General features: G+C 43.1%; 1 protein-coding gene across 2 annotated transcripts; it reads right to left on the bottom strand.

The window, feature by feature from the left end:
* Positions 1–783: 783 nt before the first annotated feature.
* On the bottom strand, positions 784–13,168 carry XPC (XPC complex subunit, DNA damage recognition and repair factor). 2 transcript variants are annotated; one of them, XM_086618815.1, is made up of 16 exons: positions 13,066–13,168; positions 12,171–12,369; positions 11,134–11,261; positions 10,170–10,293; positions 9,142–9,226; positions 8,474–8,631; positions 8,142–8,262; positions 7,451–7,540; positions 6,067–7,002; positions 5,456–5,616; positions 5,114–5,195; positions 4,519–4,653; positions 3,853–4,022; positions 3,434–3,527; positions 2,791–2,880; positions 784–2,130 (listed from the first exon to the last, which is right to left on the bottom strand). In XM_086618815.1, the coding sequence occupies exons 1-16, from the start codon at positions 13,166–13,168 to the stop codon at positions 1,918–1,920; spliced, it is 2,889 nt and encodes a 962-aa protein (XP_086474941.1). In that variant the 3' UTR covers positions 784–1,917. The 2 variants fall into 2 exon arrangements, with proteins under 2 accessions (XP_086474941.1, XP_086474942.1); XM_086618816.1 differs by lacking the exons at positions 12,171–12,369; positions 13,066–13,168 and having other exon boundaries at positions 6,067–7,023; positions 11,134–11,228.
* Between the last annotated feature and the right edge of the window lie 24 nt (positions 13,169–13,192).

The following is a 13,192-nucleotide window of genomic DNA, read 5'->3' as shown; positions in this document are numbered from 1 at the left end:
ATGACACAAAATCAAGTGAGACTTCTTTCACAGGCAAAAACTTCGTCTTCCCAGGCCAGGCGTGCTGGGGGAGCCAAGCTCGCTTTCATTGCATGTACACGAACAACATCTCTACCTGCAAACAACGGCAGCAGCGTTTCTCTTGCTTCCTTACCAAAATCCGACAGAGCATGTACCTAATCTGTCAGCCATCTTCCCTTTCTGCTTTATCTCCCTTAGAGCATACTTACACTTTTGTCTTTTGCATGCTTAGGTTAGGAGAGCTGGCTGCCTGTGTAGCTGAGAGGTAGGATCCTGCCATCTCAAGATTATTGTCTCTTCCCTGCTATGTATAGTCACTAGACTCATAACTTCGTGTATCTGTGCTGAGTGTCCCAAGTCTGGAAGCGTGGAGTAGCTCCCATTTTAAGCAGATGAAAAATTAGATGCTCATCTCAGGGTGTATCCTGCACGTCGCACTGTGATTGACACAGAAGGAACCATGTCCTCTGTGTCCTCTGCGGTTTTACCAGTTCATGCAAGATTTAGCGTTTTTCTTGAAAACTTACTTACAGGTCATAGGAAGTTAGAATTCAGTAGCAAAACCTAAAAACTTAGAATGTAGACACTTACCATTACAATTCCCAAGCAGCCAGCTCTGGGATATCCTGGGACCCAGGTTGACTTCTGGAAATAGCACGGTGTGTTTTTATCCTTGCATGAAGAGTCCTTCCAGGGAACGAGCTGCTTGCAGAAGAATGAGCTGGCTGGAGGGGAGGTTAATGCACAACATACATACTCTTTTTCCATACTTTATTTGTTCGACTAATGCAGTACAAAAATAAAGATTTTTCTTCTGAACATAATTAAATGTAAGCCATTTTCTTGCATTTCTTCATCTTTCCTCTGTGACCATGCCCACCAATGTCCAGACTGTATTCTCCTCTATTTTTAAAGAGACAGTGTCAGTCTAATTTAATTATAAAAACTGCAAAAGACAGATCAGCATTTCTATTACAAAACTGCAGGAAAAGCTTGTGTAGATTCAACATTCCTCTCTTAACCGTTTTCAAACTGGGTAACATTTACAAGAGGTCCCTGTAACAGAAATTCATCACAGTGAGTTTCATTTCTGACAATGACACTCGGCCAGTTTTACATGTTTTGCTCCAGAATGTATCCACATGGTCTTGATAAAACAAAACTGAAACAAGTATGTTTATATTCAAGTTACTTAAGAAGATGTATTTAACCTTAAGTTTGAAATAAAGACAGAGCTTCTCCTTTCCAACACACAAGATTTCTGAAAGTAAAGGAAGATTGTAGGATGAAAAGCCAAAACAAAGTGTTCACAAAAGGCAAATATTCTTTAGAAAGGACATTTTCAGATTCTTCTAAATCTTGATTGCATGTTTCTTTACACCTTAGAGGAAGTATTTCCCCTTCTGTGATAACAGGTAGTTAGTAAGACCAGAACTCTACCTCACCACTGATTTGGATAAAGTACGAATCAAAGAGGTGACAGTCCTTTGGCCAGCTCACCACACACTGTTAAATAGCAGCTGTGTGCGTTAATTCTGAGCAAGCAGGAAAAAAGGGAATGGAGAAAAATGGGGAGAGACGGTGCTAATGAAAGGAATGCCTCAGAAAACAGAATAATTAGTGCTGAGTGATACAAAAGAGAGCAAAACACCCAACAGCACGAAGTGATCTTCTTAGAAGGTACAACTGCACATCTGCTTCTCCTAAGTCCAAGGATAAAAGGATGAACCCAGTTACCTGTGACGCAAAAAAACCTCTTGATAACTGAATTAGGTTGGTCCTTGATAGCTCAGAAACACAAGTGCACAGGAAAACTAAGTCCTTAACTGGCAAAGGATACTTTTGTTGTGACTATTGGCCTTGCATCTGGAAACGGCAAAGAAAAGCTTGTTCTGATCACAGCTTCTCAAATGGGAACAACTGTGCTGCTTCTCCTTTCTTTTCTCGCCTGCTCTTTCTGGTTGTTTTCTCTTCTTTTTTTTTCTCTAACTGGCGATTTTGGGGCCAAGAAATGGCCACGTTCCCTACTGCAGTCTCTGAACTTGGACCTCCTTCTTCATCAGAAGAGAATCCCGTGCCTTTCTCTGTCTCAGGTGCTGACGGCTCAGTCTGGAAAAAACAGGTATGAAAATGGAAAAGTTACACTAGAAATCACTCATAACTACCCCTTTCTAAAAGGGCTTGTCTTACGTCGCAGTGACACTTAATGACGTTACAAAAGTTGGCTGCTCTGGTTTGGGCTTTTCACCCAAAGCAGTGTGTTTCTATTCCTGGATGTCAAGCATTCTTTCAAGAGAGCAAAATATTTTTGGCTGTGGAAGATTAAAAATAAACCTGCTCTAAAAAGATCATGCCTTTCACTTTTCTCAATGGGGAAAATATTAAGAACTAAAACACCTGACTTCATAACAAAAAGCAGCCCCCTTTCGTCCTGTTAGCTACTTGCTTGGCTTGGAGGAATAAATCTAGGAAGGGCATATGTAAAACAGAAAATAAAACCAAAAAAATGATGCTCTGGGAAACACTAATCTCTCGTTAAACAATAATGAATATTTCATGGACATGACCACATCGAATTTACAGTGTAGTTGTTTTTACTAGTTGCTAGTTACATGCTAACAACAGGAAAGAAAAAGATTTTTGAGCAACTACACTCTGGATGTTCTACACTCTACAGCTGGAAATGTAACACATTGTAAAGACTGGAAAAAATCTCTTCGTAGAGAAATGTCTTCCTGAAAAGAAATCACTAATAGAAATGCAGAATACCTTGATGGAGTAGCGTTGCTTCAGTCTCTCTCTGATGAGAAGTCCTTTTGTCAGCAGCTTCCAGTTCCCCAGAGCTCTTTTCTCACGCTTCTGTGTGGGATTGTTATTGAAAAGAGAAAATTTTCTATCTTAAGTTTCAATGTATTTACGCCCTCAGAAAAGGAAAGTTTGAAGATGTTAAACTGCTATTAAAAAAACCACACCAACTTCAATGTGTCACATTAAAAGATTATAGGCCAGTAGGATTCTGAAGAGTAATACGTATTGGTGCCCGATTACCTGCTAAATACACGAATTACTGTCACTTTATAATGTGCACCATGACTGCATAAATTACACCTGAGCCACCTCCAAAACTTTAACCTTGTATGTGTACTCCACATTTTTGTTTCCCAGCATCCATGGAAAACTATTCCAGAGCATGCACTATTTCGGATACTGCTACACACTTGTACTGCATCCCACTGCAGTCAGGACAGCAAGCCCAAAACGGGGCATCTGGGGGATGCAACCAAGCCACTCACGGTCACAGAGCTCTGTGTCTGTTGCTTACGCAGCCCACCCTCATCTCATTTTGTCCACAGTTTAAATGAAATTTACTTAATAAATGTTACAATAAGGAAGCTGCAAAAATAATTCTCACCTCCTTCTCCTTCTTTTCTATTTCTGCTTGTTCATTCTCCCAGGCAGCAATGAGGACCTCTTTAAACTCCTCACAGACAACATAGCCATCGGTACTAGGAAGGAGAACACAATCCTCTGTCAGCTACTGGAAGAAAAAAGAGAGGGAGCAAATGCCTGCTGACCCAGCCAAACCAAAAGCAAGCTACAGAATATTGACAGAACCACCTGTCTCATAGATCTCAGTGTGTTACTCATCACCTAGCCTCCCCACACAAGTGCAGACTCTTAGAGCATATAAAGTCACTTCTGTATGCCAGGGCCACTGACTCCACTGCCACTACTAGCACAAAAGAGGAGGGCATGGACTTCTTAACACAGGGCACACAGCTTCTGCAGGACATGGAAACCTATCAGCTGCAACAAAACACCTTTACATACACTGGGTGCGAGTAGCCGCCGTGAAAATCGAATCCAGTGATGGCCTGAGCACAGTCAATGTCCAGCTTCCGCGCCAACCTGTTCAGGTTTGGCAGTCGCAGCTGTACACAGCCAATGGGTAACATGGATGGCAGGAAGAGATAGACATTTCCATATTCATTCCGAGGAACCTGTTGTTGCAAAATTAAAGAGAAATGGTGACGCTCCTGCTCTCTGGAGAGAGGTGAGAATTCCTGCTGCAACTCAGAGACTCTCTCTTCCTCCTGACCTGCAACATTCCACGCTAGTATTCAATTAATATTCGCATGACAAGGCACAAGCCTAGATTTTAGCTGCATGGTTATCTCCAGTCATGTTCTCTGCCCAGGCCTTGTTACTCAGGCTGTAATGCGGAGAATTAGCAAAGGAAACATGGGGTACACATCAACAAAATCATAAAATTAGCACTCTGCACTGCTAGCACTCATTACTTGTACTCAGGAAAGAAAGGCCTCAGTGAAGTTTTGACCATTTCTTCCCAGGGACAGTTACCTCAAAAGTCTTAATCCTGAATCCAGATGTTATTGACTGATCTCACCTCTGAAACATGCAACTTCCGGAAAAATTAAAGCCCACAGCTCCATACTAACACTTCCTTTAACACCAGCCCTCTGCCTTCCTAGCTACCTTTCCATCCACGGCTATAGGCGGCTGATACTCCTCCGTCTGCCAGTGTCCAAACAGTGCCAGGTCCTCTTTGTCCCGGTTTGCAGGCTCTGCAAGGCGCGCCTTCCTCGCCTGGTTGGAAAATCCTTTCACCATCTGTGCAAATACAATGATTGAGCCTGTAACACCACAACGAGCTGCCAGTGATTTCAGACTTTCCTAGAATATGGAAGGAGAATGCTCTGGGAGAGAAGAAATGTCTACTTCCTAGCTTCAGTACCCACTATTTATACATGATAACCCAGAGCACCTGCATGCAACAGGGAGCCAGATGCTGCAGTTCATACAAAACACTACGATGCCGTTAAAGAAGGTGAAAAGAGTGCGGTTGTGCTAGATACCCTTGGGGTGGGAAGAAGACACAGCTGGGCTGTGGGTAGTATATAGGAACTACAGGCACAGTAGATGGACAGATTCACAATGCAGCTACCACAAACCATGCAAGCAAGTGAGAAATCTACATCTGCTGACACAGAGAAGACAAAAACCAAAATACAACTGAGCTTGAACTTTAGAGGGCAGACATGTTGGACAGGAGGAAGGCAAACCCTCTTACCTTGTAAGGCACTTCTCCAATCCTCACCACTCGAGCTTTCTTCAGCCAAGTGTCCTTGGAGTGCAGCGTGTGTACGCAGTCTCTAAAAAGGCCAGAAGGAAGCACCAAAAGAGTTTTGAAGTCTCCCCGTAAGAGACTTCCAAACTGTTATTCACATGTTAGGAATTGTAAAAAAGCCATATCTAAGTGAAACGCAAACGCTGTCGGGGCAACTAAATGTCTCACCTTGTCTATGTGTGTGGCCTGATACTACTGTTGATACCATTATGGTCTTCACACAAATTAGCTCTCAAATGTGTGACAAAGATCTCAGTTGCACATGACAACATGTGCACCACTCACCTGGAGTAGACAGCCTCTCCCCTGCAGTACCCTAGGACAGCAGCTGGCTCAGGATAGATCGCCTGATATTTCAGGAGGTGCCTCTTCAGTGCATAAAGAGGGTGGTTTTTGTACTCTCCAATTGCTGTTGGTAGAGGTTGATCCTGAAGCTTAACTTGAAACTGTAGGAATTATACAAAGAAGAGTGATTCCACAACTTGCTTGCACGACCTTTTGTAATAAAATTATTGTAATATGAATCAAAGAAAAAAACCACCAGAAACTCAATCAGATGAGCAAACAGACCAAAGCATTCTTAATTGCCAACAGGTACTTAGATGTGCACCCAGATCTACGTATTTTGAAGATGCACAGGTTATCTTCAAGCAGGGTAATGCTGAACTGTACAGAAACCACATTAGTAAGTTTCCAGATTTCTCTGAACAGCCTTCACTTGATATTACTTTAGTCTGTCATTGTATATTTCTTTAAAACATGCTCAATCTGAACATTTCAAGCTCAAATACAAACTTTGTTCCTCATGGAAAGATTCCTAATGATTTTTGCCTGAATGAGAATCCAAGGACTGGACTCCTGGCACTAAATGTCCTGAATAACCTGTTGCCATTTACCTCATTTTCCTCCTTCTTGTCTCTTTCCACATAGGGACTTTTATACGGCTGCAGCGTGTGTTCCCACCACTCCGGGTTCACACGACTCTTCCTTGTTGCAGTCATCCACATCGGGTCATATCTTTGCGTCACATCCCTGACGCTCCCATCATTGTCAAATCCCACAATATAGAAAAGTGGCTTTGTGGCATGTGTGAAGCACAGCTGGGGCTGGCCAACGTTGCCATGAACACAGTCTACACAAACCCATTTGTCCTCACGTTCAAGGAAAACCTCCAGCCACTGGTCTGTGCCCATCACTTTCCTTACCTCCTGCTGTCCATCATCCTCATCACTAGAAATTATTTTGTTTCTCTTTCTCTGTGCAGGAGGCAAGGCTGGAGCTGTACTTTTCTCTGGCCTAGGCTCAGCTCCATAGGAATTTTTGGATAGCCCTGATTCTGAAGTCTCAGTTTTTGGGCTTTTTATAGCCACTACCTTTGACTTCTGGGAGCCCAGTGAGCTCTTCCGCCTTTTAGAGGCAGTTTTAAAATCCTCATCAGAGGGATCACTGTCCTCCTCTGAAACCTCAAAGTCCGAAACACTGCCCTCATCGCTTCCACTCTCTTCTTTGTAACACACTTTGGAGGCCACACGTCTCCGGCGATCATTCTTGGGCCTGACTGGCACATCTTTTTCCACCAAACTACTCTCTTCACTACTAGATTCCTTCTGTTCCTGGCTGCATGTAGTCAGCTTTGACTTGCGTGCCCTTTTGGTCCGAGCACTTTTGCGTTTCTTTGGCTCCTTGTTGTCTTCTTCGCTCTCTGAGGACTTTTCATCCTGTTTGGCTTTTCTGCAGGGGCATTTTTTTGCCACAGCTTTGGATGTTGCAGCAGAGCGATCCCACCTCTCAGAGACATCCCGGAGAGACAGCATCTTGGATGAGCCTTTTCCCTGCAAAGAAAGAGGCTTTCCCTGCAAAGAAAAAGTTCTTTTTAGCTAAGAACACGGTAAAAAAAAGACTGAAATCAACAGGAAGTTTGTGCAGATCAAAGGTTGGTCACCATGGTAAATCTGCATGTCTTAGGCACTTGAAAACTTCAGGCAAAGTCTGAGGAGAGGTGTACTCAATCAGCAAGTGTGTGCTGTCAGAGTTTTAAAGAAACTTAAAACTGAAGCATTAGAAGTGTTTGCTGAAACACACAAAATGGATTTTTTTTTTAAAGGAGAAACCTAAAAAATTAGGGGTTTGCATCTTCTGTGCTATAGACAGAACACTGTCATCACCCTGGTTAATGTAGTAAGTGATTCACTTCAAGCTGCAACAGCCAGGAAGTTTTTTTCAATTCTACTCTCTGAACCAGTGACCTATTCCTTATTTCACACACCCAACAAAATCTACCTTTGCTGTTGTCTCCTTGAGAGGAATAGGCTGAAAAGATAGCACGAGGCGACACAACAGCTGCAATGCTCGCAGAATAATTAAAAATATCTGCAAAAGAAAAAATAAAGCATGTTTAACCTTAATGCAATTCCACCACAAAGTGACTGTAGAGTTGAAGGCCTTGGCTTCTGGCTGCTCTAAATCAAAGCTCAATTGCTTTGGCCTTCAATGGTGACTTATAGTAAGAAACTACCAAATTTCTAACTCAAAGATCTGTAAAGAGTTTCTCTGGCTGCAAGAAAGCCCGAGAATTTCCTCACTCAAATTAGTATTTCAGAATAAATCTATCAAGCTGGTTTTCTTTGATCTACACTGGTAAAGCAACATAAAGAAGTCAAAGCATGCTTAGGAACAAGTAGCTCTATACACTATACATAAAGCCACCCACAGCAGAACACAGAGTGCACAGTGACACCAACTAGAACTAGAGGCTCCAGACAGGCACAGTTCAAATTGAGTAATTTAATCACAGAAGGATTCCGGATAAAAATGCAACAACAAAGAAACGTGCCACAGAATCTCCTAAGTCACCAATTCGTTTTCTCCAAATCCACCCCTCCAATACCACTCTGTGTATGACCCGAGAGCACTACAGCACGGATCTAGCATGCAAACTCAGCAACCAACCCGGCACTTCCCAGTCACTTACATGAACCAACTCTTCATCATCTCGTGCAGCATAGATGGCAAAGCGCCTCTCCAAGGTTGACTGAAGGGGCTCTCCTTTTTCAGTGGAAAGCTCATCGTTGACAGTGAAGGTTCCAACAAACCTGAAATATGAGACACCTACTTATTGTATAGTGTTTGTGACTGTATTCTTAAGCTTCATCGTTCATCATTTCCTTCTGTAAAAAGGATAGACTCTCACCCTCATATTTAAAATCAGAAAAATCACTGAAAATTGTTAACTACATTTACCCCTCTCCCTGAACCCCAGCTCTACGTTCTATGTGATAGCATGATTAGGAGAGAGAATTTTACCATTTCACCAAGTTGGAAAGGTAGAGAAGGTCCACTCGGCCTGCAGGCACTTTTGTGAAGTGGATGGGGATGATGGATAGACCAATGGCATGAAGATCTGGCTGGCTGCAGATCTTGTTCCTATAGAAACCATTTGCTAACAAACACAAGAGGTGAACCTGAAAGAAAAAAGCTTCTATAGTGAGTCCACAAGAGATTTTCTTTGCTGGAACTACTGTCCATGGTATAGATGAGGAAGGCTTTACTGCTTCTTTTAACAGAGACAGGCAACAGTGAAGCCTCCCAAGCATACAAAGGGTGGACACAGGGCTGTCTTCAGATCACCATCAGAAGGCCATAAAGCCTTGAAGTCCCTATCAGTGTCTCCTGCTCTACATGACTGACAGTTTAAACCCAACAGAATGGGCAGATACACACTCAATGGAGAAATATACAACCTACTCACATCTGCTTTGATTTAAAATTTTACTAATGCAGTCACTGATGTTTCTAACGTACAGTTTAGCAGAAGTCTAATGAACATTTGTCAGGAATAGAGCCTTTTTATTTTTTCACTTCTAGCCATGGCCCCAAATTGTTTGATCAAAATTAGTTTCTTCTTCATTATGAATCAGTTCAGACTCTTTATGCTCCATTTTTTCTCTGCCAGGTTTCTCTGTGACCAATACCTTATGTGTGTCCTCACGAACCTCCTTGCTGAAACGTTTCATCATTCTCCGAAGATACATCTCAAAGTCGGCTTTCCTTTTTTCTCTGCGTAAGATCACAAAAGAAATGGATGTTGTGGGTTTTCCATGGACCTGCCTTTCTAGACTCCTAAATTGGGTTAGTTCACAAAGAGAATTCATTCCAGAGAATGTTCTGTGCACACTTAACAGAAGTTCAGCTACTGGCTATGTGAATAGGCATACAGGCTGCACATGACTAAGAAACTGTGAACTCCCAAGTAGTCAACTACTGAGAGCCATATTCAAATGGCCTAGATTCCACCTAACTTTATGTGCCTACAGTTTCCTACCAAACAGCTTTGGACAGCTCCAGACTAAACTCATAATTCACTGTCTGAATTGTTTGACTTCTAGATTACTCCTAGCAATCCATTCAGATTCCTGGAAAAATAGTTTCTCTTGAACGACGAAGTCTTTTAACTTAGAGGCAACAGATATTCTGGTTGCTTTCTTCTGAAAGGCTCGCCTGAGACAGTGCCTACCCTGTAACAGTGTAAGATATCATCAAGCCTCCAGCTGCCACAACGGAAGCCTTCCCTGCTATACTGTTCCCAGCTGCCAAGGACATTCACTTGACCCAAGTTTTCACACCTCAGGCACGGGCACACAGAGGCTTCCACCTAAGCTACAATATTTCCAGTAAACAATGCCATTCACACACAGCTCTCCTTCAAGAGGTACTACTGTCCCTGGTTTCAAAATGTAGATATTAAAGCACAATGAAGTTACATGCTTGATCTTCAAGCAAGCTGAAAAACCTCCATTCCTACCAACTTCCACTGAAGATTTCTAGTAAAATTGTCAGTGTGTAAACTGTTCTCCATCCCATGACCTCGCATCATTCCAACTCAACAGTCGGCACAAAGTGGGGATTTTCACCCAGTACAGAGCAAGTCAGTGACAGTCAGGACTCGGTGTATTTTTAACTTTACCCCTTAAAGGCTCTCTACTGCCTTCCCTGTTCTTACCTCCTCTCTCTTTTCTTCATCTGCTCTGGGGTTTCAATCTCTATCTCGACAGGATTGCTTGGCAGCACCACTGCCGGAAGAACAGCAGCTTCTTCTAACTTATCTGTGGCAGGTTCCTGGAGTTCTGGAAAAATAAAATATTACTAAATGATATGTAAACATGGAACAGATGCCCCAGGGAGGTCTGAGAATTAAATAAGAATCTACCTATTCCTTCTCAAGTGTTCAAACAACCAACAAACAGAACATTTCCAGTAATTGCCAGCTCCTGGATCTTCCATAACACTGTGTATGCTTAGTTATTTCAAATAACTGTGGGACGCCAGACACTTGCTGTTGAGGAATCAGCTCAGCACAGTCTAATGGCAAGTGACTGCCACAGGCAAGCTCAATCAGGAGAAAGGTGAATGAAGCAGATGTGACTTAAAGGGTACTTGTAGAGTAAAAAAGAAAAAAAACTGACAACTGTTCACTTTAGAAACTATAAACCTGTAGCAGCAAAATCCAAAGATCATGATCATCATGATTCCTATTACAGCTTGTTCAGGGCCACCTAATCAAACAGATCAGTTGGTTTCCACTCTCCTTTACTAGGAAGTCGCAGTTTTGAATCTCCAAACAGACTCATTCTTAGCTGCTCAATACTAAGACAACAAAAACAGCTGAGAAAGTGCTTTGTGCACGACAGCATAATTTTAACGTAAGCCAACAAACAGTCAAATTCGAGGCACTACCATCAGGTCAGTAGCTGTCTGTATTTTTTCTACTTTGGAACCACTCTAAAAGCATTGTGACATATAAGCTTTTAAAGATACAAGTATGTTGATGGAGCATACTTTAGGTATACGGAGTACATACATTTACCTGAATCCAAAAGAGAAATGGTTAAAAAATCAAATTCTAAAAAAAGAGATTGTGTGAAAGAATATTTACTCCTTAAAACAAATAAACATGCAATTGTTACCTTCCACGTCCTCCCATTCATCTTCACTTTCATCATCGTCATCATCAGTATTGTCTTCATCCATCTCTTTTTTAACAGGAGATTCTCTCTTCAACTTTATCTCCTTTTGAGGGGGTTTCAGCGAGTCACTGTTAAAATTATCAAAATGGCTTCATCATCAGGGAGTGTAGGTGTTTGTTTATTTAAGAAAAATAGAGAAAGAACAAACTAAAAATAGGGAAATAAATGAAGCATGAGCTCTGCAGCAGTAACAACAGATTGAATATTTGACAATTAAACCACAGATACCTTCTCTGTAAAGCAAGTCGTCTTTGCTATAAATAACCATGAGCTCAAGGGAGCAACACTTCTCCAGTGCAATCTTAGGTGCTGGTTCTGCAAGGATGTTTAGGAAGGAAGATGTCTGAACCTACAAAAGGCACTATCCTTTAGAACACTTGTGCAAATCAGTCCTTGGAGAAATGGTTCACTGAACCATTTGTTCTTACCGAACTTTCAAAGTGTACTGAAATTGGAAATGTTTCTGTTTCACTACACTAACACCCACGGCTCTGGCTGGCCAGTGAAATGAAACAAATCAGCTTAATTTCTTTTTATTAATCCATTTGTTATAGCAATCTCTATGGGTAGACCATGCTGATAATATATTTGGATTCCAGAAAACACCAGAGAATGATATGTTTAAAGTTTTCTGCTTATGACTTTAAACTCAAATCTCGGCTCAACATTTCTATTCCTGGGCCTCCCTAGGCCCATTTAAAAACTAATAACAAATGAAATAAAATTTTATATTTAAACCATTGAATTTGAAAAGGCTCACGTATTTATTTCCCATATAGCCTATCTTCCTCAGGACTGATTCTGCAATGAATAAGATGGTACTTCTGTCCAGCTTTGTGACACAAATGTACTGAATTGGACCGAGAGCCTACACTAAACTGCTCATATGCATGTATGCAGCACTGGGCCCTAAATGAATAACATGTAACCATGAACACAGAGCTCCTATAGACTCGAATTATAACAAGTAAACTTACCTGCAAGTTTCCTCTGTGTTATGATTTTTTTTATCTCTAGTATTTTTTTTATTTTCTTTTAATAGTGATTTTGCCCCTTTTTGTTTTGAAGGCTTATTTGCTGAGTTGGAAACTTCAGTATCACAATCTTCTTCCTTCTTCCCAACCAGAGCTTTTGAGCTGTTTGTCTTTATACTGGGCTTTTTCTCTTCAAGATCATCTGCACGGGACAGAAGAAAGTAAGATACGTTAAAGGATGAAGTTTCATCTCCATGGCAATCAGAAACAACACTTCCACGGACTTCATCAGAGCCAGCTACAGAAGAAAGTGAGCACTCACAATGTCGAGCATGCCATTGTTTCTGAATAAACAGGTAAGAACTGAACAACAACCCCTGTTCAAGGAAAACACTTGTAATAATGTAATGCACAAGGAGTACAGAAAGATTCCTGTAGTCCTGCCAACGCGGCCCGCTGAAATGCAAGCATCGTACTTGCCGTTCACAAGGAAATACTGTTCTGTGGAGCTGCTCTGGAGAACTTTTTCCAGGGCACCTTTTGGGACACGCAGCCGCAGCGGGGGTGCCCGCAGCCCCGCCAGGCCGAGGTGGGACAAACCCCCGCCGCGCCGCTCAGCGCCGACTGTCAACCTCCGCCCGTGCTTCCCGACGGCGTGCGGGTCCCGCCGGGATTTCCGCGCGAACGGCCCCGCCCTCCGGCACCGCGACCCGTCACCCACGCCCGCGGCCTCAGGTAACGGCCCTGCCCTCGCCGGGGCTGCCGAGGTCCAGCGCGGCGCTACGGGCGAACGGGCACCCGCTGCTCCCCGGCACCGCCGCCCCAAACACCGGGGGCGGTCCCGAGCCCCGGCGATGGCGCAGCGTCCGGCCCGCCATGGCCTCCCGCCCGCACTCACCCTCCCCCTCCGGGTCCCGCTCGTCCCGCGGCGCCGCCAGCCTCCCGGAGCGCCTCTTGCTGGCAGCCGCCGGCCGGGGCGATGCTTTGCGCTTCCTGGCCATGTCGCTCCCCGGCAGCGGGCAAGC

Source organism: Tauraco erythrolophus, chromosome 12 (genome assembly GCF_009769465.1).
Source record: "Tauraco erythrolophus isolate bTauEry1 chromosome 12, bTauEry1.pri, whole genome shotgun sequence".
Taxonomy (NCBI): Eukaryota; Metazoa; Chordata; class Aves; order Musophagiformes; family Musophagidae; genus Tauraco; species Tauraco erythrolophus.
The sequence above is the reverse complement of the archived record's forward strand: the minus strand, read 5'-3'. Positions and strand labels throughout refer to the sequence as shown.